Source organism: Heloderma suspectum, chromosome 13, assembly GCF_057233095.1.
Source record: "Heloderma suspectum isolate Gila_16-S chromosome 13, 16-S_ref, whole genome shotgun sequence".
NCBI lineage: Eukaryota > Metazoa > Chordata > Lepidosauria > Squamata > Helodermatidae > Heloderma > Heloderma suspectum.
This window is the reverse complement of record NC_139470.1, coordinates 3,026,363-3,052,197: the sequence shown is the minus strand read 5'-3', so window position 1 is coordinate 3,052,197 and position 25,835 is coordinate 3,026,363. Positions and strand designations below refer to the sequence as shown.

At 48.6% G+C, this 25,835-nt stretch overlaps 1 protein-coding gene across 3 annotated transcripts in view; it reads right to left on the bottom strand.

Moving 5' to 3' along the window:
- The window catches only part of SVOP (SV2 related protein), a 28,666-nt gene extending 4,006 nt beyond the window's left edge, over positions 1-24,660 (bottom strand). The window contains exons 1-15 of one of the 3 annotated variants that reach the window (XM_084819584.1): positions 23,917-24,660; positions 18,912-19,072; positions 18,464-18,549; positions 18,114-18,212; positions 16,890-16,961; positions 15,747-15,871; positions 10,076-10,139; positions 8,941-9,066; positions 8,297-8,425; positions 7,627-7,700; positions 5,434-5,510; positions 4,833-4,940; positions 3,543-3,654; positions 1,745-1,826; positions 923-1,012 (exon numbers count right to left, since the gene is read on the bottom strand). In XM_084819584.1, coding sequence (XP_084675710.1) covers positions 923-1,012; positions 1,745-1,826; positions 3,543-3,654; positions 4,833-4,940; positions 5,434-5,510; positions 7,627-7,700; positions 8,297-8,425; positions 8,941-9,066; positions 10,076-10,139; positions 15,747-15,871; positions 16,890-16,961; positions 18,114-18,212; positions 18,464-18,549; positions 18,912-19,072; positions 23,917-24,359 — 1,848 coding nt within the window. In that variant the 5' untranslated portion in view covers positions 24,360-24,660. Of the gene's footprint in view, positions 1-922; positions 1,013-1,744; positions 1,827-2,989; positions 3,195-3,542; positions 3,655-4,832; positions 4,941-5,433; positions 5,511-7,626; positions 7,701-8,296; positions 8,426-8,940; positions 9,067-10,075; positions 10,215-15,746; positions 15,872-16,889; positions 16,962-18,113; positions 18,213-18,463; positions 18,550-18,911; positions 19,073-23,916 lie in introns of those variants that run through there. The other 2 variants (XM_084819583.1, XM_084819585.1) reach the window with 2 other exon arrangements.
- Positions 24,661-25,835: the final 1,175 nt, after the last annotated feature.

Below are 25,835 nucleotides of genomic sequence, written 5' to 3'. Positions count from 1 at the left end.
GCTAGGACTCGGGAGACCCAGGTACAAGCCCCCACTCTGCCATGAGGCTCATGGCATGACTTTGGGCCAGTCACTGACTCTCAACCTAACCTACCTCACAGGGTTGTTGTGAGGATAAAATGGAGAGGGGGAAGAGGATCGTGCACACTACCTTGGGCTCCTTGCAAGAGGAAAATAGGTGAGATAGGTAATAATAAATAAAGATGAGTCAGTGTTGTTCAGGGGATTGGCCTGGGCTCACAACCCAGCTGTGCCACGTGCTCCTAAGGTGTCCGTGTTCCAGTCACTGCCCCGAGGGTGCTTCCAGACCAGGCTTTTACTGAGCAATCGAACTGCCTCATTCATGGAATTTTATGGGGGGAGCCAATGTCATCTTCAATTTGCAGCCCTCCCATGTTTTCCCACCACTGCTTCCATCTTTTCTCTTTCTACCAAAACATCTGTCCAGGAGGAAAAGACAGAATAGCTGCGGAATGCCTCTGGACTGCCAGTGCTAGGAGCCCTCTGTCCGGAAGCCCCCTGGGCCTTCTGGCTTTTGAACCTTAAAACCACATTCTTACAAGGCCATATTTGTCCACTTAGGCAGACTGACAGTTAGGCATTTGTCTGTTTATTGCAGGGGTGCAGAACCTCTTTCAGCTTGAGGGCTGAATTCCATTTTGCAGAAGCACTCAGGGGCTGTATTCCAGTGCTGGGTGAGACCAGAGACAAAAGGAGAGGGCCAGAATACCAGCATATTTGACCCTGAAGCTCTTACTGCCAGTAACTTAGGGGAGGCGTTTCAACTTTTTAGAATGGGGGAAAAATAGCGCGAAAGCAAGGAAACCACCAAATGATTGGCAATTGGGGGGAAAGGGGACAGGGCCACCAAGGAATGGATTTGCCACAAATATTAGAGAGAGAGAAAGAGAGATTGTTTTACCTGTGCAATGAAGGGTGTGATGAGTGCACCAACTCTGGCTACTCCACTACAAGTCCCAAGGCCCAGGGCACGGGTGGCTGTTGGGTAAACCTGCAGGGAAAACCAGAAACATCTCACATTCCTCACCTTCCTGGATCCGTAGCTTGTTAGTGTGATGTCTGAACCTGGACACTTTGGGTTGTTTGTAGGTTAAACAAATCAAAGTTAACCTAAGAACAAACTAGGATTTGCCGCCGTTATGTATGAACCAGGTCTTTGTGTTTTCTCCATGCAAATAGAGAGATCATACCCTCCCAAAGTCTCCTGGGATTTGGTTGGCATGCCCTTCTCTGCTCTCCTCCTTGCTGCTCAAGAGGTCATGGCTGATGGTTTCTTGCCCAAGACCACTCAAACTCCTGAACCTAGGCTTGGGCAGTGATGGTGTCATCAGGGCAGGACTTTTGGGCAGAAGTCCCCCAAACATAGCTGGCTGGCTGACCTCATTTTGAAGTGAAGTAATACACATTCCCATCTAACGAGACAGTCTGTGTGGAGTGGTAGTTAGAGTGTTGGACTGGGACTCGGGAGATCCAGGTTCTAGTCCCCACTTGGCAATGAAGCTCGCCGGAGGACTTTGAGCCAGCCGCTGACTCTCAGCCTAACCTAACAACCTCTTGTTTGCAAGAGGAAAAAATGTGAATATAAATGTAATAATAAATAAAGCGGCGGGCAGGCATAAGGCCATTAACTCCAGAGTCTAAGCTTACCTAAGTGCACTACTGCTGGTCAGGCCCAAGTCTCACAGAATCTCTTGTTTTACAAATAACTGATGTCCTTTCTTACCTCAGGAGTGTAAACATAAGCAGCTTGGAATCCTCCCGAAATGAAAGCCCTTGCAATGAATAGTAGCACAGTAAGGACTTCCCTGCAAGAACAGAAGACACAATATTGTTCCTTAAAGGTGCCATGCATTGACCCGAGGCTTTCGTTGCATTTCTGGATCAGTGGCTGCACATTTTGGGCAGGTCTTCTTTCCATTTCTCTGTGTTCAGTCGGAGGACCAGAACAAATGGAAAGCGCAAGACGGAAGTCTGGCCAACGCTGCAAATGAAATTCTGGGTGCTTGTCTGCAACCTTCTTTACCCTACCCCAAAGGGGACTCTTGAGCTGCAGTCCTGTACTTCAGTTATGCCGGCTTGGGGGGGGCGGGGTAATAGGACAGGAAGCAGCGCCACTGGGTCTGGCAGCAGCGAGGTCGTTGCTGGCTGTGCAACGGGGGCCTGTTGATGCAGAGAGGCGTGCTGGGGGCATGTCCCGGCCCACCTGAGTTCATTGGCTCCCTCCGCGTGGTGCGCATGTGGATGCCAGGGCCAGCTCTGCCCCTGCCTGGTGGGGGTGTTTCCAGGGTCACTGCGGGGTGTGGTGGCTGTGTTTGGATTTGTACACACCTTATGCTTTCCTCTCCTGGACTGAGCACCTATAGCAGGGATGTGGAACCTGTTTCAGCCTAAGGGCTGGATTCCATCTCAGAGAGGTTCCCGGGGGCCACATTCCAGCAGTGGTTGAAGCTGAAGGTAAAAGGGGCATGGCCCAAATACCAAAAGTACCAGCAGATTTTGGCTTAAAACTCTTCCCGCCAGTCACTCTGCCTTCGGAGAGGCACGTCAACGTTTTGGAAGGGGGCGGGGCTGCACAGAAGCCAGGAAACCATCAAACAACTTGTGATGGGGGGAAGGGAACAGGGCCAAGGGAAAGGGGGATTGTCCTTCTGGGGAACCCCAGGGCTGCATTTGCCCCCACCAGGAGGGAGGTTCTGCACCCGACCTATAGGATACAGCGGCTGTTCCCCCACTGTAGCACTAGCATATCTCTCCCCAACCCAGTATAATCCCAAGTGTAACTGGAATATAGAGGCCTTCCCCAACTTGGTGCCCTCCAGCTATGTTGGACTACAACCACCATCATCTCCAGCCAGCATGCCCATTGGTCATGGTGGCTGGGGATGATGGGAGTTGTTGTCCAGCACATCCGAAGGGGGCCAGGTTCGGGAGGCTAGAGTATAGAATCATAGAATAGTAGAGGCGCATCTCTACACCAGCCTAAAATCCCACATTTAAATGGGGCTTTCTGCTTCCATTTTAAATGCAGGATCATGATGGACTCCCTTTACACACCCTTTCCCCCCTCATCTGAGTCTTCCATATGTTTCATTGGTCTCGCTCCTCTTATTGTGGCTTTTCCTTTTTCATGGAGGGAACTCAGAAGGGTGATTTGATTGCTCGTTATCTCCGACCTTTTAAAAAATGGAATATGGTCATTTAGTGCGGCAGACGCCCTGGAGGTTCACAACATCCTCTAATGGGCCCGCAAACTCCCGTGAGCGAGCCATCTCAATCGCAGGATAAAAGCTCCGTGTGAAGAAGCCCTGGGATCGCTCTTTGGGAAGCAAAGCTCAGCTTCTGCTATGTATAAGCAGTGACTGCAAGGAAGTAGTTGTGCTACCTCGTGTCGACACCATTTTAGGCACTTACAAGCTCTCTGACACACTTGGTTCCTGTGTTGTGTTTGAGGAGAGGGGAAGGGGGTGCCCTTCTACAAAAAAAAATGGGGGATCCCCACTTATTTGGATCCCTTTGCTCACCTTCCAACACAGAGGAAGAGCAGGAGACTACAAAATGAAAAGACAAAAAAGCAGAGGGCCATCGTCTTTTTGCGCCCAATCCGATCGATAACCCATAGGGTCACCAGAACACCTGGAGGAGAAGAGAGAAACCGGTTATCGCATCTTCCTGTCAGCAGAGCTTGATTCAAGAAGGTGCATGAGTACAGGCAGCCTTCAGGTAAGCCGTCAGAGAAACGTTTATGAAAGTTCATAAAGTGAACGTTCATTTTTATTTTGAGCTACAAACATGGATGTATGCAGGCTAACAGGCTAGTGGTTTTATTTTTAAATTTTTATTTTTGTTGGCAACTTTTCAAAACATATTTGCAAAGCTATGATGAAGGCTCTTCTTTGCTTCTCTGATGGCCATTCCTTGCTCCCTGTCATGTTTCCATTTACACAGACATACATAGAGGCCAGTTCTAAAGCCAGGATTTGTATGTGCTTTGTATATCCACCGGTTAAGTAAAGGAAACATTTAGTTGTTTCTTTTTAAAACTTAGATGCTGCTTTTCCAACATGTGTTCAGAGCAGCTTACAAGGACAAAGGGAGAGAGAAACATTAAAGGTATCATCATAAAATCAATAAAAACAAGATGAAAAGCAAACTAAAAAATATCAGTCTAAGGGGAAATCCCAAAGGCCAGTGTTTATGTATTTTTAAATTGTGTTTTGCAGCTGGAGCAGCTGTCCCCAAATTGGTGCCTTTCAGATATTTTTGGACTACAATTCCCAGCATTCTTGATCATTGCCCATGTCAGTTGGAGTTGATGGGATTTGTAGTCCAAAACATCTGAAGGGCACCAGTCTGGGGAAGATTGATCTGGAGAACTGTAGGTATCGTTTAAGCATGAGGCTGGTCCTTTTGACTGCAGAGAAAAAGCTAAAGAACATGTTGGCAATGCAGAAGAAGAAGGTGGGGGTGGGATATGAGTTTTCCTGCAGCCACATATGAATTGCTCTTTCTGTCTGTGAATTTCCATTCTGCTCATATATTATTTATTTATTTATTACACTTGTATCCCGCTTTTTTCCTCATTAAGGAACCCAAGGCGGCATACATAATTCTCCTCCTCTCCATTTTATCCTCACAACAACAACCCTGTGAGGTAGGCTGGGCTAAGAGTCTGTGACTGGCCCAAAGTCACCTAGTGAGCTTCCATGGCTGAGTGGGGACTAGAACCCGGATCTCCCGACTCCCAGTCCAGTACTCTCGCCACTACACCACACTGGCTCTCTCTATATGCCTTCCCTTTCCCAATTGCCTACCTGGGAACTCAGACAGAGTGGTCCACAGCAGGTCGATGTAGTCCTTTTCTGTTAAGTATTCACACGCCAGGCTGCATTTGGCCTTCACTGTTTTCCTCCTGCTAGATACTTAGATGAGGCAATAAGTAAGTAAGTAAGTAAGTAAGAAAGAAAGAAAGAAAGAAAGAGAAAGGAGGAATATGTGATGTTTTAAATCATCTCTTCCCAGTGCATTCCGCCTTGCACCTTTGGGCCTGGCATGCCATTCCTGCTGCTACGGCTTGCCAGATGAATGATCGTGTTAGGAATGGGAAACCAACAGCAAGCAGGTCAGGAGCTATTGGAGGGAGCAACTGAGGTTACCCCCTGAAGGGCAAGATAGTTCTAGGTCCCCTGCCCTCCCCCCAACAAACTCCCCTGTGCGGATCTTAAAACAAAACCCATCCAAGTAATCTGGCATAATAATCTCACTTTCCAGTTCCTTGTGCAACCAGGGCAGAGACATCTGCCCCAGTCAGCTCAGATTCTCAGAGTCTCAAGTAGAAATGGGCCCCACTGGGAAGATTTTCCCTTAACCTGCTTCACCCACAGTTTTTGTAGTCACAGAGGAGACTGTACTCACAGCTGCAGAGGTCTCCTGCTTGAAAGAGCTCTGTTGTTAATAAAACTAATCCATAATAAGAAAAGGCATTGGAGAACCTGTGGGGAAGGAAAAGAGAGAGAGAGAGAGAGAGAGTGCGACGGTCAGGTGTGACTTAAAGCAACATGGAATTACAATGAACCTGTGGCAAGGTGTAGCAATCTGGGGGGAGTTATTTCTCAGCATCCAGTAGAGGAAAGGGGAGTGATTCAGTCCGATTCAAGCTCTCTAGATGGGCCATGAGCTTGCAACTAAATTAAAATTACTCTGAGTCTTTTCCTCAGAGTACCTGGGGGATATTTCAGTGTACCTGCAGATAAGAAAACAGCACGACTGGGTTAACAAAGGATGAAATAAGCTCACAGGAAATACACCAGAAGCAGCATGCTCCTGTACCCTTACTGGCTGTGCTGGAGGGAGAAATCCAACAGGTACAGTGCTTTTAAAAAAACCCTCACTGGCCGCAGTGCAGTCTAGGAAGCTGCATCGGCTAAATGCCCTCACATGATTAAAGAAATCTTAGTTGATTAACTGCAGGAGATTTAGTTGATAGATGCGTTATGATGCCAATAAAAACCCAAATGGTGGGAAATTCAGGACAGATAAAAAGAAGGCTTTCTTCGCACAGTGCATTATTAAAACTTTGGAATTCGCTTCCACAAGATGTAGTGATGACTGTGACCTTGGCTGGCTTTAAAGGGGGATTAGACAAATCCATGGAGGTCGATGCTATCAATGGCTGCTCTCACGATGGCTGTGTAACACCACCAGTATCAAAGGCAGTATGCCTCTGTATGCCAGTTGTAGGGAAACACAAGCAGGATGGTACGGTTGCACTCATGTCTCGGTTGTGGGTGTCTCACTGGCGCATCTGGTTGGCCACTGTGCAAACGAACGTTGGACTAAATTGGCCTTTGGTCAGATCCAGCATAACTCTGCTTATATTCTTGTGTCATCTGGAAACAGAAGAAGTGTGCTTTCTGCTTCAGGGTGACTACTCGCCTATGTGTAAATTCATGCAAATTTGCTCATTTAACTGATGTCTCTTAATCAGTTAATTGGCTAAAACTCACATATTTATATATTTATCATATAAAAAATTATATAACAATGTATATGCCTGCCCGAGGACTGAGATCTGTTGGAGGGACCCTCCTCTGCATCCCACCAGTGCGAGATATGCACTATGGTGGGACGTGGGAGAGGGCCTTCTCTGCTGTGGCACCCAGGTTGTGGAATGGAACCAATGGAACAATGGAACCAATTCCCTAGGGAGGTAGTGGGCCCTCCCACACTGGAGGCATTCAAGATGAGGCTGGACAGCTATCTGTCGGGGATGCTCTGACTTGGATTCCTGCATTGAGCAGGAACTCGATGGTCTTGTAGGCCCCTTCCAACACTACTATTCTATGATTCTATGAATGCCCTCCCCTTGGAGGCCCGATTGATGTGTACGTTGGTTTCATTTCGGAGCCAAGTAAAAACATGGCTTTTTACCAAAGCCTTTGATGGCTAAATGTGTTCCCTAAGGTAGCACACTGTTTTAACTGTTATATTGTTTTAGATTTTAATTGGTATTAGCTTGTTTAATGGTTTATATGTTTTTAGCTGTTTAAATTCTTTATTGTTTTATACTATTTAAACTGATTTTATCTGTAACCCGCCCTGAGATTTTACGAGTGGGATACAAATGTTTTAAATAAATAAATAAAATAATCAACTAATTGGATGACAACCCTGCACAGTTATTAAAGAACCCCTTGTTCTTTTGCATTTAGAGATCCCTGGCTGCTCTCTTTTCCCATTCTGGACTGCCAAAAGCATCTCATTTCACCAGCTTTATCGTTTTGTTGTTGGCTTTGGTGGCCTTTTGATTTTCTCTTTGTCTGTGCAAAAGGGCCCTTGTTTCTTACTCCGTGCACTGCCAGGACACCTTCCAGGCAGAGAGAAGAATTGTTGACCAGCCCCTGCTGTGGCCCAAGGAACCAGTAGAATCCCACCTGGCCCAATAAAGCTGCTGATTCTCACCTGGCTTCTCAGTCTGAGCAAATTATCCCTGAGCTGCTCAAAAACAGCCCAGTCCTGTGTGGCCACCTGCTGTACCACCCACAGGGCACCAGGCCAGGCACACAGGTGAGGCAGATTTACACAGAATCATTTCCCTCTTCCTCTTACCATATAAACCAAAGTAGAAGCGTCGTCCATCTAAACTGAGGGGTGAACAGGTCCCTCATTTTCCCTCTGTCTTCCTGTTTGGAAAAAAATAAACACAAGAAGGAACGCTTGGTATTGTCTGAAATCATTGGAAAAAGGGATGTGTGTGTGTTTATATGTATATATGAGGCTTCACCTAGGAGCCTTTTTTCATAGCTTAATGAATCCATATGTGCCTGCTCAACATCTTTGTTCATCTTTTGCAGCTCTCAGTTGGGTTCCCCCACTGGGTGGGTACCTGAGACAGGGCCTTTTCTGCCGTGGCCCCAAGGTGTGGAATAGCCTTTCAAGGTTGCTCCACCCGGCCCCCCTCACTGTTCACTTTTGTTTGCTTTTGGCAAGCTTTTGTTTTGACCCTTCAGCTGCTTTAGACTCCCACTGCTTTTTATAATCGCTTAAAGATTGTTTTGATTGTATTGATGTCTTGTTTTATTATTGTATATTGTTTTAATATTGATTGTAAGCCTCCTGGGATATTTTATAGAAAGGTGGGATATAAATGTTGGAAGCAAATGAATAAATAAACAATCCAGAGTTGAGCCAAGAGACCCACATCCACTTGTTGTAGTTCACTGGTCTCAGGGTGGGTATTTCTGGCAGTTATGAATGCCCCTTTTCTTTCTACACTCACCTGCCTGGAGATGATCAATTTCCCTAGAGGCATCGGAGCGCCGTTCTCAGTCGCTATTCGTTTCAGAGTGGCAATGGCCTTTTCTTGATTCCCAGATAACACGTCATATCGTGCACTTTCTGGCAGCCACTGAGGGAGCAAAGGAAGCCTGTGAGATACTCCACAGGGTACAATAAATGACAAAAGAATAAGAAAGAAAGAAAGAAAGAAAGAAAGAAAGAAAGAAAGAAAGAAAGAAAGAAAGAAAGGGAGGGAGGGAGGGAGGGAGGGAGGGAGGGAGGGAGGGAGGGAGGACCAACCAAACAGATAATTTATGAACGTCAAGAGCCATGCTGGATCAGAGCAAAGGTCTATCTAGTCCAGTATTCTCTTCCAACCAGCTGCCCCAATGGGAAGCCCATAAGCAGGGTGTGAACACAGCAGCCCCCTCCCGCTCACGTTCCTCAACAGCTAGTACACAGAGCCATACTGCCCTTGATCCTGGAGGTAATATGCAGCAATTGTAACTAATAGCCCTTGACAGACTTCCCCTCCTCCACGAATCTGTCTAATCCCCTTTTAAATTTAGTTTACCTAAATTTGAAGTCATTTGCTTCCCAGCAAAGGTTGCCTGAAGACTTTGTGAAGCCAGCAGGAATACTCACAAAACACAAGACAGCAAACAGCAGAAGCGGGGCGGCCGAAAGGATGAGCAGCCAACGCCAGCCGAGGGTGGGCATGACAAACACCGCTAGGAGGACTTCGAAGACCGTCCCAATGGCCCAGAAAACCTGCCCGTGTGGAAGGGGAAGAAGTGCGGGTGGCTGAATGAGCTCATCACAGCAGGTGAAATAGAATCGTCTCCGTTGCTGGCCGCTACGTCTGTGCCACCAGGGGCGTACTGGGACTAGGGCTCGCAGGGATGCAGTGCCAGCACTCTCTGATTAGCAGGGATGCTGACATCATTTGCCACCCCCCACCCAGAACTCCCTGTTCCCTCCAAGCTTAGCTGCAATCCTCACAGTAGCTGGGGGTGGGGGAGGTGAGGGATGGGTTTTCCCAACCACAATGTACTATTCCTGTTGCAATACAAAGTGTTTTGGGGTGCCCTGGTCTTCAATGGGAAATTAAGACCCATTCGCTTTGCAAAAGACCTGCTCCTGATGGAGATGAAAACTGCTAGAACTGGTTTGCCGATATGGGTCAACACAGCATCAGGCGTTTTTGGACTCTCCTTGGGAGCATGGCTATGGGGAGCGTCACGATGAATGCCTGTGCTTCAGCATGTGACACGACACCCCTGGTGGTACCGTGCCACTACGAAGCCGGTACTCTGTGAGACAAGTGACCAGTCCATATGTTCAGTCAAACATTCAGAACAGAATTGGCCTTCTTGGGGCAATACAGTAACCAATGTGGCAAAGGGCTGAGGGTCGGTTACTGCTGCCCCACAAGGGAAAGGCTTGCAACCAAGGAGCGAAAGCAACAAAGAGTCTTGCGGTAACTTAAAGACCAACAAATTTATTGATTTATTAGATTTATTAATCGCCCATCTGGCTGGTCACCCAGCCACTCTGGGCGATTACGGCATAAACGCCCATGAAAGCTTACGCCATCATAAACTTGTTAATCTTTAACACAAGACTCTTTGTTTTGCTGCAAAGGCTAACCTTCTGAAAAGTGAACCAAGCAGTTGTAATTCATTGCCCGATCTAGCGATTAGCTCAGAAATGTTTGTGTTTTGGAAAAGAATTGAGGCCCTTTCTGTGCCAAGCAAGCACCTCTTGTTTTCCCACCTACCTCAATCAGCAAAATGCATTTTGCTCTGGATTTCATCGGGAGGAATTCTGCATATAGCGTTACACTGGAGAGGATAAATAAGTGGAAGAAGACAATCACATGAGCGCTGAGGTTTGTGTGTCCAGAAACTGGCTTCTTACTGAAAATGGCAGAAGGAGACCTTCAGGTAGCATTTTTCTAGCCGGCTGCTGATAGACACACACACACACACACACACACGGTTTAAGATGCAGGGCAAAGGCCACGATATAAATCCGGATCACAACTTGAGTTGTGTGAGCCTGCTACTTCTTGACAGATTTGTTTGTGGCTTATCATTACAGTCTGGATGATTTACAAGACTTGTGTGTGGGGGGGGGGAGAGAGAGCCATTCTCGGGGAAACTTATTTTTAATGATGCAATTAAAAATGTCGGTGATAAACTACACACACACACACACACACACAAACACACTGTCCAAATCCACTGAAAAACCACTTTATAGTGACCTTGAGCTTTGAAAAAATACTGCCTCCAGCTTTAATTCTCAGAAGCGCTGAGTATTTCATGAGTTACTCTACATGCAAATATATGATCCTTGTTAAGATAAAAAAGAGAGCAAAAGAGAGGCTTCCTATAATATGAATGGACCTTCTGAACAATGTAGGTTTTATATTTACATACCAAACAGATTTAAGCCAGAAAAATTCTTAAAGCCTGCTGTGAGTAAACACCCATTGTGACCCAATCCTATTTATGTTTACTCACAAGTAAGTTCCACTGAGTGCAAGGAAATGGTGCTGGATATTATATAAAAACATGCATCAGGACAGAAAAAAACCTGTTCTACAAGCAAGATTTTAAATTATACAGGTAAATATCCTAGGAGCAGAGCTAACATGTTTGAATAAATCAACTGGAGTTAATAAGATTCTGTTGCTAGAGTCCTGGAGCCCAATAAGGCTACATATATTGATAGACTCTCAGGCATACTTGGCCCTTGACTGCTGATATCTTGGAATCCAGAGTCCTGCCTGGTGTTTTTCCCCATGGTCGGTGGTGGGAGAATCCATCACTTTGTAATGGTCCTGAAAGCTTTGGTTCTATTTTTTTCTAGACCCCTGGGAACAACTCCAGGGGAAAAAAAGTCTTCAGTGGTGAGTGGATACTGATGTCTTTTAAGAAAGACCATTAGCTGTTGGTTTCAGGCAGGCTCAGATTGCATTGGAATAGCTCCACTGTGGGGCCAGATCATCAACATTTAATAAATCTAATAAACGAGGAGAGGGATGGAAAATAAAAATGCTTATGTGGACCAGAGCAGCAGCAACCCTAAAGCTGCTGCATCAGCACAACTCTTGGATCTGCCCGATCCTTTGAATGTCAGTAGCGAATATCTTGTTTTAGTACCAATCTCCCTCCAGTTTTACAATCTTGATCTCCCAACACTACCTTTCTCCTGGTAACTTTTGCCTTCCCAGAGCTTTCTGAAACCGTGCTGTTAATGTGAACAACTGAAAAGGTTGGGCTTCCTAAACAGAAGTCCTTTCCAAGAAAACTGAGTGCCTTTGCAAGACCTGAGCTGTCAGACAAAACTGAGGTCTGGGCTCCAGGTTTTTAGTAAAGAGTAGGAGATCCATTTTATATTGCAAGTCACATGTTTTGTATATGCCCTCCTCCCAACCTCTGGATATGTTGGATGATGGGAGTTGTAGTCCAACACATTTGGGGGCACCAGGTTAGGGAAAGCTGTTTGCATGCAACACTTAGTTCAACAGTGGTGCATAGTAGTGTCAGAAGGCCTGAAATCTCATCCTGCCCAAGGGAGGAGGGGCACAGCTGCACAACCCAGAAGGATAAAGTCGGCACTTGGGGGCTGAAAGGGAGTTACCAAATGCAAATCAAGTTAGGGACATGGTTGCCTGCAGGATTTTTTCCAGGGAGAGGCAAAAAATATACATACATAACTACCATCAGGGAACAGGTCTGCTGTATCTTGGGTGACTTGCAGCAGAAATGTGTGGGCATCAGGTCTACCAAGCTGGGGAGATCTGTCCTCTGGGAAATTTGTATACCAAGTCTACCCTTGGTATACAATTATGACTCGATAGGTGTAACTGAGACTTGGTGGGATGACTCTCATGACTGGAACAAAGCAATTGAAGGATATAACTTGTTCAAAAAGAACAGGAGGAACAGAAAGGCAGGTGGGGTTGCACTGTATGTGAAAAATACATGTATCTGCACAGAAATACAGGAGGATGAGCTTGGTAGCCCCATCGAGAGCATTTGGATCAAAATAAATGGAGCAAAGAATAAAAGGAACCTGATGGTCGGAGTCTACTACCGGCCACCCAACCAAGGAGAAGACGAGGATGAAACTTTTGAAAAGCAAATAGCCAATGTTTTAAGGAAGCATAATGTAGTAGTAATGGGAGACTTCAATTTCCCCGATATTTGTTGGGAGACAAATTCTGCAAAACATGGCCCCTCCAGGAAATTCCTGACTTGTGTGGCAGATAACTTCCTCCTACAGAAAGTGGAGGAAGGAACTAGAGGATCGGCTCTCCTTGACTTGATCCTAACCAACAGAGATGACTTAGTGGATAAAGTAGCAGTTACAGGAACTCTGGGGGAAAGCGACCGTGTTGTACTTGAGTTCTTGGTTCTAAGGGAAGCAAAAGCTGAGTGTAGTCAAACGCGTACCCTGGATTTTAGGAAAGCTGATTTTAATAAACTCAGAACAATGATCAGTAAGGTCCCATGGCAAGCGATGCTAGCGAGAAAAGGAGTCCAAGATGGGTGGGAGCTTTTAAAAAAGGAAATTCTCAAGGCATAATCACAAACACTTCCAACAAGAAGAAAAGGTGGAAGACAACAGAAGAAGCCAATGTGGCTTCACAAAAAGCTTAGGGATGACCTGAAAACAAAAAAGGGCACATATAGGAAGTGGAAAGAAGGCCAAGTAACAAAGGAAGAGTACAGGCAGGTAGCACAGAATTGCAGGGATGGCGTCAGGAAGGCTAAAGCTGAGAATGAGCTGAGGTTAGCGAGGGAGGCTAAAAACAACAAAAAGGCTTTCTACAGCTACGTGCACAGTAGAAGGCAGAGGAAAGAAATGGTTGTTCAGCTATTAAATAAGGATGGCAAATGATAACAGATGACAAAGAAAAGGCAGAGGTGCTCAATTCCTACTTTGGCTCAGTCTTCTCCCAAAAGAGGGTCTATGACCCCCCTGGCAAAGGCAAAGTACAGGCTGAAGGGGCAGGATTGCAGCTTGAGATCGATAGGCATATGGTCAAGGAAAACCTAATTACTTTGACTAAGTTCAAATCTCCAGGGCCAGATAAGCTGCACCCTAGAGTAATAAAGGAACTGGCAGAAGAACTCTCATAACTGCTGTCTATTCTCTTTGAGAAATTATGGAGGACAGGGGAAGTGTCAGAGGACTGGAGGAGGGCTAATGTTGTCCCTATCTTCAAAAAGGGCAAAAAGGAGGAACCTGAGAACTACAGACCAGTCAGTCTGACATCAATCCCTGGGAAAATTCTGGAGCAGATGATAAAGCAATCCATCTGGAAGCACCTTGAAAACAATGCCGTGATTCCTCAAAGCCAACATGGATTTGTCAAGAACACATCCTGCCAGACGAATCTGATCTCATTTTTGATCAAGTAACCTCCCTTGTGGACTGTGGGAATGCTGTAGACATCATATACCTTGACTTCAGCAAAGCTTTCGATAAAGTGCCCCATGATATCCTGATGAGCAAACTAGTTCAAAGTGGCTAGATAAGACAATGATCCAATGGATCCACAGTTGGCTACAGAATCGGACTCAAAGAGTGCTTATCAATGGGACCTTCTCAAACTGGGGAGAGGTAACGAGTGGGGTACCGCAGGGCTCAGTCCTGGGCCCAGTGCTCTTCAACATGTTTATTAATGACTTGGAGGAGGAGGTGCAGGGAATGCTGATCAAATTTGCAGATGACACAAAATTGGGCGGGATAGCTAATACTTTGGAAGACAGAAACAAAATTCAAAGTGATCTGGACAGACTGGAGCGCTGGGCAGAAAACAACAGAATGACATTTAATAGGGACAAATGCCAAGTTCTGCACCTAGGAAAAAGAAACCAGTTACAAGATGGGGGATACGTGGCTCAACAACACGACAAGCGAGAAGGATCTGGGAATTGTTGTCCATCACAAGCTGAATATGAGCCAACAATGTGATGTGGCTACAAAAAAGGCAAATGCTATTTTGGGCTACATTAATAGAAGCATCGCTTCCAAATCCCAGGAAGTCCTAGTTCCCCTCTACTCAGCACTGGTTAGGCCTCATCTGGAGTACTGTGTCCAGTTCTGGGTGCCACACTTGAAGAAGGATGCAGACAAACTGGAGAGGGTTCAGAGGAGGGCAACAAAGATGCTCAGGGGACTGGAAACAAAGCCCTATGAAGAGAGACTCAAAGAACTGGGCATGTTTAGCCTTGAGAAGAGAAGACTGAGGGGAGATATGATAGCGCTCTTCAAGTACTTGAAAGGTTGTCGCAGAGAGGAAGGCCAGGATCTCTTCTCGATCATCCCAGAGTGCAGGACACGGAATCATGGGCTCAAGTTACAGGAAGCCAGATTCCGGCTGAACATCAGGAAAAACTTCCTGACTGTTAGAGCAAGACGACAATGGAACCAATTACCTAGGGAGGTGGTGGGCTCTCCCACACTGGTGGCGTTCAAGACGAGGCTGGACAGCCATCTGTCAGGGATGCTCTGACTTAGATTCCTGCATTGAGCAGGGGGTTGGACTCGATGGCCTTGTAGGTCCCTTCCAACCCTACTATTCTATGATTCTACCCCTCCATTGTTTCTCAGCGGGTGGATCTGGTGTCCAACTGACATCTTTCCACCAAATCTCAAACCCTCCATTCTTTCCCTGGTTCTCCTCACCCGCTCCAGTCCTTAATTAACTGCACTGCTGTGGCTACAATCAACTTCATAGTCCTCCCAATAGCCACCACCACTGCATCCCCCCTCCCAAAAAATAGTCATGCCAGGAGACTGGAAAACAACACTGGGGTTCTTGATTACAGGGGGTCTACTATGAATCTGGTTCACACCGAGGGCTTGGGGCAAATCTGTTGAAGTTGAACTCTGACCAAGAGGAGTCAGGTTTCCCAGAGAGGCAAGAACAGGAACAGAACAGCACCACGAAGAGCTCTGAATGATGCTGGGGCTGGAAGGCAGACAAACCTGTCTGTACGTTGCTCCAACAAGCAGCAGATTGTGACAGAGCCTCAAGTATGATTTTGGTTTCCTTTAGGCTGGTTAGCCCTGCCTCCCTATTGACTGGGGCTTTCTCCCTTAAAGGGACCTGGTCTATTTCAGTGGCCTCAGGCTGTGACAACACTGAAATGTAGCTTCATGGCTAGAGCCCTCAGAATCCAAGGACAGGAACATAACTTCTTCTGGACACAGGGGAACTGGACCCTGGGACCTTCCTGGAGAACTAAGTCCTAAGGTGGGAACCCATGATGCCCTTCTGCAACATAGCCCTCTCCCTGACCTATTAACTCAGGAGCTTTTTCCTCTTGAGGACGAGGGGTTGTCCTGGGCCATGTCACCCAGTCACCTTTTCAGTAAAACCACTACTAAGAGAGGGACATAACTGAGGAATGTGAATATTGACTTACGACTGAGGAACTCCTCCAATGCCAAAGCCCACCAGTCCTCGCAGCACCAGAATCCAGCTGTAAACTGGTGCAAAGCCACTAAGAATCCCATAGTATAAGGTCCATAGTACACTGATCTTTAGCCCCTGCATAGAATGAAGAAATACAAATTTGAGTGTGTGTGTGGGGGTGGGTGGGTGGGGAATCTGTAATTCTTGCAAACTGAAGATCAAATAACTTCCCCTTAGCATTGAAACCTGTGCTCCTGTGGAACACCTATCAGATGGCCCCTCAGCCAGCAATCTTCCCCAGGTAATTCCCTCCCCTTACAGTGCCAACACCATACCTGTAAATGCTCCTATACCATAAAGCAAAAAGTGAACAGAAAGATAATGTAAAATAACATAACTGTGGCACAGAAGAGGGGAGGAGAGGTACATTTGGCAGGCCATTTTATCTTAAAATTGAATCAGCTGGCTTGCAAAAGACAGAAAGAAGCTGAGCTCAGGGCATCAGTGGGGATCCACACCTCGGAAAGCTCCTTTACAGTTCTGACTGGAACCCAGAGCGGATTCACCTCCCCACTGACATCGGAGCCACCAGCCTCCACTACATCTAAGTCTCCCTGATTTAAGTTCTACTATCTGTCACTGGGGACCATTGTGATACTCAATGGTCCAGTTTGGATGTAATGCCAACCATAGTTTAGCATTACAAAAATGAATATAGGCGCTGTGCATGAGCCTCTACCCTCTCCTCTTCTGGGATGGCAGCCAGGAAGAAATCAAAAGCTCCCACTTCCATTTTAGATTAACTGCAGTTTAGTGTGCCACCTGAACCATAAAATGTGGTTAATCTTAACTATGGTTAGTGAAAACAAAACAGCTTCATAAAGAGTGGTATGAAGTTGGCATGTTTCCGTTAACTGTAGTTAAGATTAATCACAGTTTCTCCAGGTTCAAACAACACGGCAAGCTGCAGTTAATCTAAAGCAAAAGCAAACACTTCTAAATTTCCCCTTGCAGAGGAGAGGGAGCATGTGAGAATGAGACTCACTGCAGCTCATTCTTGTAACACTAATTTGTGGTTTATTGTTATGTTCAAGCCAGCCCAATGTGTCTGCATTCACCTATCAAATATTCCTGAGCAATGCTGGGGACTTACCGTTTTTCTACCATACTGGTCTGAAATATTTCCCCAGAGTGTGGAACTGAACATCATTCCCATAAAAACCACCTGCAGTGAATGAGAGGAAGAATATTTGTTAGTTACAGGCTGAGACAGGAGTTTTCTGAGAGCACCATCCAGAAGAAAAAGCTAAGAACGATAGCCAACCTAGTCAAAGTTTGGCAGAATCTCAACACTGGAATTTGACATGAGCACCTGAAGTTTGAGCAAAGCTTCAATAAAATGTCCCATTATTGGATGGCTGATACTCCTGGATTCAGGAGGTGACAGATCTATCGTGACGGCTGATAGCACCTTTAGTGGCTGATAGTACAATAGCAATAAGAAGGGGATGGCAGAGGATGAGACGGCTAGATAGCATTACCGATGCAATGAATATGAACTTGAGCATGCTCCGGGAGAGAGTGCAGGACAGGAAGGCTTGGCGTGCTGTGGTCCATGGGGTCACGAAGAGTCGGACACGACTGAACGACTGAACAACAACAATAGTATTTGGAGGGGATAAAATATAACTATTCTAATACCAATCTTGGAATTTTTTTCAGGAGAAACCCCCTCCCCCACCTCAGATAATCACTTTTTTCCTGCTAACTTTGGGCCCAGACATGGTGGATTATTGATTCTTTTTATAGTCTACTCAGTGGAGCTAATTGGATGCTGCCACTGCATTTCTGAAAAGCATCAACACAACACACACCAGAACATGGTGAGGATACCCCACCATAAATATGCCAGTTGACCCCAATATCATCTGGGTTTATCTGTAAAGAGATGAAACTAAGAGAGTTTACCCCATGGAAAAAAACAGAGTGGGGTCCCATAAGAAAGTAGGTGGACACAAGGACACACACACTCACCCCTCTAACCAAGCCCCATAATCCAGTAATTAAATTGGGGTTGGGGGTGGAGGTGCCCAACGGAAAAATAATCCCCTTCAATGTAATGTGAGAACTGAGCCTAAAGCTGCAATTGTAATATGAATTGTAATATGAAGGAAAACACAGTGAGATTTATTCCTGAACAAACATGCACAGGACTGTGCCACAGATCTCTTTGCGTGAGAGAAAAAGACTCCTACACCCCCTCATGTTCCCAAACCAGCGAGCTTGCTGAAAAGAATGGGCTCCGACTCTTTTAACAACCCACAGTAATGAGTGGAAAAACCTTACAGAATAAAGGAGCTGTCTGATATTTTCCTACCGATGTGAGCAATGCAACCTGCCAGGTGGGTAATCGCCACTCACAATGAAGCTGAGGTGCAAGGATGCTCAGAATCATCATTTCCATGGCGTCAGCCATCTAGAAGGGCAAGAAGGAACAAGGCGTTACTACGAGAGCCAGCCTGAGCATAAGGCTGCCATGAGCATTCACAAGATTTCTCTTCGGAATTAACGTCTTCTACTGTCTAGCTTGGGATGGTGGGAAAAACCAGCACAGGAAATGGATGCAGCTTGGGGCTGGCTGCTAATTCTCAATCCCTGGTCCAGGACTAGCTTCAATTGTGATAATTTGATCAACCTCATCAAAGTTGGTAGATTCAGTCTACTTGCCCATGCTAAGCCCGTCAGAATGGAGAGCTTCCACTGGAACTTGCCAAATCCAATAGCCTCCACCGCGTCTTCCACCATAAAAGTATCTGGAAGAGAATCAGACACATCAGAACATAAGAGCCCTGCGGGATCAGACCAACGGCCTATTTAGCCCAGCATTCCACACCCACACTGGCCAAGCAGATGCCCATGGGAAGCTCACGAGTAGGACATGAGCACAACAGTGTCCTCCTGCTTGTGCTCTCCAGCCACTGGGTGTGTGTGTGTGTGTACACACACACACACACACACAACCTCTTTATATAAAAAGTTTTAAAAGAAGAAATGTAACCTAATATATTGGTGTTGTTAATATCTTACATTCAAAACCATCACATCCCAATTCTCTTTTACAAGAATATGGACACTTTGCTCCTTTCTCAGGGATGGGAACTGGTGCTCAACTCACCATCAGTTGGGTTGGCAAACTCCTTTGGCACCATCCCTCCATCTTCCAACTCCACAGCCTCTAACTCTGTCTGGACACCTTCAATTTGCACTTCATGCTCTCCCGATATGGCATCCTCGTCTGACCGGGAACTTTCCCCCGTGCGACGGAACTTGACGACCCTAGCGAAGCGGGAGAGATCATGAATGCATTGCACAGATGTTCGGAGGAAACAGGCACACGTACGTCACTGTTTTAGCATCTCTGTTGGTGGCCTCTTGAATTGGTGGCCTCTCTTATCTTCTACAATAGGTCCAATAGAATGCAGCAACTAGATCAGCCGTCCCCAACCCTTCAGATGTGTTGGACTACACTTTCCATTACCCCTTTTTCTGAAGAGAAAAAACAACTTCAATTATTTGCCAGTTAGGGGCTGAGAGGAAAAATTCACCTCTGAACGGCCCCCGGTGCTTTTCCCCAAGATATACGTGAAACCAGATATGTAGCGCAATCCTGTACATGTCCGCTCAGAAGCCACATTGCTTTCAATAGGACTGCAGCATGAGTCACTAATGTCTTGGTAATCTGGGAGTCTCAAAGGCATCTGGGGATGTGTTCCATTTACATCTAAATATCTCTCTTCCTCACCACCTCATTCAGTTCCATTTGCAAACTTTATTCTAACAAAAAGCTGCTGGGATGCATCTGAGCTGTTCGCTGGCAGTTCTGGGGACGGATAACTACAGTTAGCACTCAAGAAACTTGAGTTCTAGGCTCCACTCGGCCATGAACCTTACTGGGTGACTTTGGGCCAGTCGCTGACTCCCAGCCTAGCCTACCTCACAGAGTTGGTGTGGGATAAAATGGAGAGGAGGAGGATCATGTACATCACCTTTGGCTCCTTGGAGGAAAGGTGGGATAGACATGTAAGAAATAAATGAAATAAAAGGTCGTATCAACATTATTCAGGGGACTCTCATATTACCTAAAAAACAGGAAACATCCCCAGTCAACCAATCCAGAAATCTCTGAACCTGTCGAGGACGGTGGTGTGGGTAAGATGTGTGCTTCCCATATGAAGTTGCTATTAATATTTTGCCCATTCAGGTTTTTATGTGCAAACACTTCATCGGTGTTGCAAGAAGCTGCTGGAGTCATCTTTGTCAGACAATCTGCTCCTTCTAGCAACATCGTGCCTTTGAACATGGGAACTCCGGTGCACAGAATGAACAAAAGGGGCACTTTTAAAGGATCCGACTCCCAGAAATATGTGTCAGCTTCATGGATCAGACTTCCATCCCCAGCTGAGATTTGGGATATTATATCAGTAGTTTGTTAGTGAGGAGACATGCAATTTGTGTGCAGAGAAAGCTGTGCATCTAAACAAACACGATCATAAGACTGGGGCAATAGCCCAGGGGCAGAGCACATGGTTGCGGACGGTCTCCAGTTCAGTTCCTGGCATCTCTGGTTAAAAGGATATCAAGAAACAAGGAGCTGAAAAAGTCTCATCTCTGCCTGAGACCCTAGAGAGCTGATGCCAATCACATTTTGTAATACTGGGCTAGTAAATACCAAGAATCTCCTTCACAATAAAGTATCTTCATAAATTTAGGAGAGGGCCTGGCTTTCCCCGACACATCTGGTGCTGTCCACTTGTGTTGGACTGCAAGGGCCATGCTGGCTGGGGTTCATGGGACTTGTAGTCCACATCTACGGGGCATCCAGTTGGGGAAGGCTGGTCCATTGAGTACCCCAAAGTCATTGGAAAGAGAAAAGGTTTTAGAAAGCTGAATGTGTAAAGCAACAATTTATAGACATGGTAGAAATGTCATATTGTTAAGGTATTTTATACATCTGTAAAGCATGCCGAATATACTAGGACTGCATGATAAAAATCCCATGTAACGATCACATGACAAACACCATCCGTAGTCCCAGATCTACACAGATGGAGAGCTTAGATAACTTTTTGTGTTTAATTCACACACCTCTCCCCAGGGGGACCAGTGGCTCCGATGTCCGTGGAGCAGTGAATCTATTCTGGATTTCAGTCAGAACCAGTCAGAACTCTAAAGGAGCTATCCAAGGTGTGAAGTTTTAGAGTTCTGACTGGTTCTGGAGTGGATTCATGGCCCCACGGACATTAGAGCCACGGGGTGCCACTGCCTCCCCCTTTGCTCCATGGCCGGCATCCAGCCGTTTTGAATTGACACCTTAATTATGAGCCATGGATGTGTGAACTCTCCTGGAGATGATTTGTGAACTAGGATAGGAAAGAAGCTTTGTTTATTTCATAATCAATATCCAAATGGTTTCCCAGGTGTGAATATTTCTTCCAAGGATCCAAAGGGCATCCTGTTTGTGAGAGCCAGCCTAAAGAGAGCTGGGTGGTGCAGTGGTTGGAGCTGCCTTCCCCAACCTGGTGTCCCCCAGGTTTTTTAGACTGTAGTTCCCATCTGCCTCAGCCAGCATGGCCAATGGTCAGAGGCAATAGGATTTGTAGTCCCAAACACCTGGTGGTCACCAAGAAGTGGTTGGGGAAAGGCTGAGTTAGAGTATCAAGCTAGCACTGTGGAGACCTGGGTTCAAATCCCTCCTCAGCCACAATGCTCACTGGGTGACCTTAGACCTAGCACTGTCTCTCACCCTAATCTACCTTGCAGAGTTGTTGTGAAGATAAAAGGGGGAGGGGAGATACAAACAAAGCTGCTTTAATAGTATATGGTCTCTGCTTATCTCTTCTCCTCTGATGCACAGGAGCACATTCAAGTTGACCTCCTAGCAGCCTCACTGCAGCAAGAAAGGTTTTCAAAATAGTCAGGACTGGTGCAGCCATGCTTGTTCATTCATGCGCCTGGCCCATTTCATGGATAAGGCCAGGGTGAGGTCTGATTGCAAGCAAATTCATGTGATCAACCATGAGAGAGTAAGGTGGAGGGAAGTTCCATTGCCCTCTCCCTCTGGCGCCTGGTTTCAGGGCCAGCATCACGGATCAGCAGGAGGCCCAACGCTGTTGTCACTGTCATCTGCTTTCCTCCTCCATCCTGGAGGTACAGGCCAGAGGGAGTGCCAGCAAGTAACTGGAGTGATCCAAAGGAATGGCAGCTCACCTGCCTTTTCTCTCTGGTCAGCAGTGTGTATTGGGCCCAGAAGCCAGTGGGGAGATCCAGTGGCAGACTGCAGGGAACAGGAGGGAGACCCACTGTGGGCAGCTTGCCCAAGAGCCCCCAAAACCTGTTACCGGCACTGCCCAATTTGATGTTAAAACTGGACATCCCCATCCTCCCCTTCCACTTTATGTGCCAAATGGGCTGCCACATCACATCTGGCTTGGCCCACAGAGAGGAACATAAGTTGTGGACATGAAGAAGAGGTGAGCAGTGGATTTGTGGTGCTTGAATCAGACCACGGGTCCATCTACCCAACACTGTGCACTTTCTGCTGGCCATGCTTGCTGCTGCTGTGAAAAGGGTCTCAAGAGAAGCAGCACCTTTGTTCTCTGAGAGTGTTGGACTCAGGTTGTCACCTCAGACTGTCCATACCTGTATTGGCTGCCCCCTCCCAACTGCACTTTCTCGATCTGTGAAGGGACACTGAGGTCCGCAAGCTTTTTGGAGCAGTGGGCACATCTGGAATGTTGAAAGTGTGTCATGGGTGCTCTCACAAAATGGTTGCCACGCAGGCTTGCCCGTGCATAAAATGACTGCCATGGTGGGCCTGGCTGGTCACAAAACACCCATTTCCCAGAAGGCAAAGTGCTGAAACTAAAAGAAAAGTAACTTGCCCCAGAACCCAAGTCCAAGGCAGAGGTGCAGTCTGCGCTCTAAAACCCCAAACCCCTCGTCTGGACCCACATAGAGGTGGCGCTGGAAAGCAGCGCTTCGCTTTGCATCATGCCAGGCCCCAGTCACAAAATAATTAACCAAAGTTGTAAGAAATAAAATAAAAACCAGGAGGGGGAGGGGGCCCAGCGGGCGCCAAGGGCGGGGCCCATGTGCCCAGTGGGGCAGCGGGCGGCAGACTGGAGACCCCGGGGAACGCAAGCCCATTTCCCCACAAGGACACCTCGGCTTCGTCTTCTGGGCGCAGCGCTCTTCGACGGCTGGTTGAGCTTCCAAGCGCTTTGGGGACGGGGAGAGAAGCCTCGTCCGCACCCACAGGCGCCGCAGCTGCCCTCAGGCTCCGCGGCCGTTCGCTTCAGGAAAGGCTACGAGCCTTCCCGAGGGATGGACGCCGCCTTGACGACGCACGGCTGCTGGGGCCGCTCGGGGCGGCGGCGGCGGCGCGGCCGGGCGCCCGCCGCTGGGCCCTCCGCGGCTTGCTCGGAAGCAGCCCCGCCGCTGCCGGCAAGCGAGGCAGCGCGCCTTGCTCGAGGGCCCTTCCTGGCGGCGGCGGCGGCCAAGCCGGGCGCCCGAGGGGCTCCGCAGGGGCGCCTCCAGACGCGCCGGGGAGCCTCCCGCCCGCGAGGCGGGGCCAGTCCGTGCCGGCGCTCGGAAGGCGCCCGACGGGCCCCCGGCGCCGGCCGGCCAAGAGCCGCGCTCGCCCGCGCCGCCACGCTGCGCCGCAGCCGCGCCCGGAGCGGGGCGCGTCCGCCGCGGGGGCGGCGCTGCTCGCGGCACATCTCCGCGCGGCGGCAGGCCCCCCGCCCCGCGCCCCGCGCCCCGCCGTCTCCGGAGCCCCCGCCGGGGCTGCCTCTCTGGGCCAGCCGCGTTCGCAGCGGCACGCGGAGAGCCTCTCCGCGCGGCTGGCGCCGGGCTCGCACGGCAGCGGGCCGCGGGCCGGGGACGCGCAGCCGCCTCGCGGCCAGCGCGCGGCCTGCGCGGCGGGGCCCCCGGCGTGCGCGACGGAAAGCCAAGCCGGGCGCGGGCGCCGGCGGGCCGGCGAGGGAGGGAGGGAGGGAGGGGAGCTGCGCCGCCGGGCTCTCCGCGCGGGGGACGCTGCCTGCCCGGGACCCCCGCCTCGCCTCGCCTCGCCTCGCCTCGCCCTGCCCGCCCCGCGGGGCGCCGCCCGCCCCGGGCCTTACGGCAGCTGCCGGAGCTGGAACAGGTCTTCCTCCATGGCGGAGGCGCCCGGCTCATCGCTCGGCCAGGCGCGGGCGGCTGCAGCAGGGCGGCGCGCCGGGCGGCTCCCTCTGCGGCGCGCCGGCCGGGCGAGCGAGCGAGCGGGACCCGCGGGCGGCCGCGCGGGGAGCGGCGGGCGGGGAGCCGCTGCAGCTGCCCTCGCACGCCCTCGCGCGCCTCTCCCGCGCGCGCGCGCCCTCTCCGCGCCAGCTGCCTCGCGCGTCCTGCTCCCGCGCCCCGCTTGTGTGTTCGCCGGGGGCAGCCCTGCGGCGGCGAGGGAAGGCGGGGAGCTGCCGGTGGACGGAGCCGCGGCGGAGGGAGCCGCGGCACCCCGACGCAGCCTGGCCCGGGGCGCTCCGGAGGCGCTGGGCGGCGGCTTGGTTCCGGGCGTTGCGGCCCAGTTCATGCGGAGGGCCGCGGGTTGGGAGGCCCCCTAAGGGCTGCGGCGGCGTGGCAGAAGCTCCTGGCGGGACGCACTCAGCGGGCCTTGCGGCACCCTGAAGGCACACCATGAGTTTTTAATCGGGTCCGGATCGCCTTTGGTTGATCGCTTAAAAATTGCTTTTAGATATATGTTGTCTGCGCGAACGCTACCTGTTTATATGTTTTTTAGGTAAATGGTTTTGTATTTTTAACGGTTTTTAGTTTTTGTGAACAGCCCAGAGAGCTTCAGCTACGGGGCAGTATACAAAGATAATGAATAAATGCAATGGAATAAAAGTTATTACAGCAGGAGCTTCTGTGGGCTAGGAAAGCCCACTGCAGGAAGTGAAATTGCATCGACGAAGGCAGACTCCAGTCTCTGAAAGCTTCTGCCATAATAATTTTGGTTAGTTGGGCAGATGCCACCACAAACACTCCTTGTTACTTTTGCCAGAATAGACTGACCTGGCTACCACCTCTGAAAGAGTCATGCTGTGGGACCTGAATTTACTGTGGCAGAAGCATGTGCGGGCTTGAACCCTCTGGGTGAGATGCAGGGATGTTTAGTTCCTGGCATCTTTTTTTATCAGGGTCGTGTAGCAGCAGAACATCCCTGCCTGGGACCCTGGAGAGGAGCTGCCACTCAAAGAAGACAACACCAGATGAACACATTGTTGACCTGGTAGAAAGCAGTTTCTCATACTCTTCCTGTCCATTGACAAAATGAGGATCAGAATACCTGCCACCTTACAGGGTTGTTGTACAGATGACAGGCTTGTCATAAGGCGGTGCCTACAACTCTTTGGTGGGATATAAATGTCTTAAAATAAATAAATAATGTAGGCGACACATTCTGAACATTCCAGAGCACCTCAGAAATTGTGTGGAACAGCACCCGCTATGAAGGAGTGACTTCAGCCATCTCCAGTGCTGATGCCGTGTCAGGCTAAAATGCCTGGCTTCTGGGAGGAATACAGGTGTAAAAAGCAGTAGTGGGTGGAAGGGATGCTGAGAGAAGGATGTTTGTGTACAGGAGTGCCTTCAGAGCAGGACTCTGGAGCAGAAGTCCAAGACCCCGCTTAGCAGGAAGGCACCCAAATGGAGCAAGACTGGCTTACCACATTTTGAAGTAAAGTACTACACATTACCATCTAAAAGGAGCAGGGAGGGCTGTGAGACCATTACATCCAGAGCCTAACGTTACCTCAAGGCAGCACAGCTTGTATATAATATAAACAGCACATGAAGTTTGTGGAGTCCTTTGAGAGGGCAGCTGCCTTGGATGATGTGTATTTTCTCTCTCCCGCTGCAAACCCGTTACTGAACTGATTTGGGCGGCTTCGTTCCTCAAGCCAGCTATCTGGCATATTTGGTGTTGTTCTGGCTGAACATCCCTCAGTTTGTGGCAGCGTGACAGCTGGGCAGGTGTGAGGACTGATGAGCAGCTGGATGAGTAGGG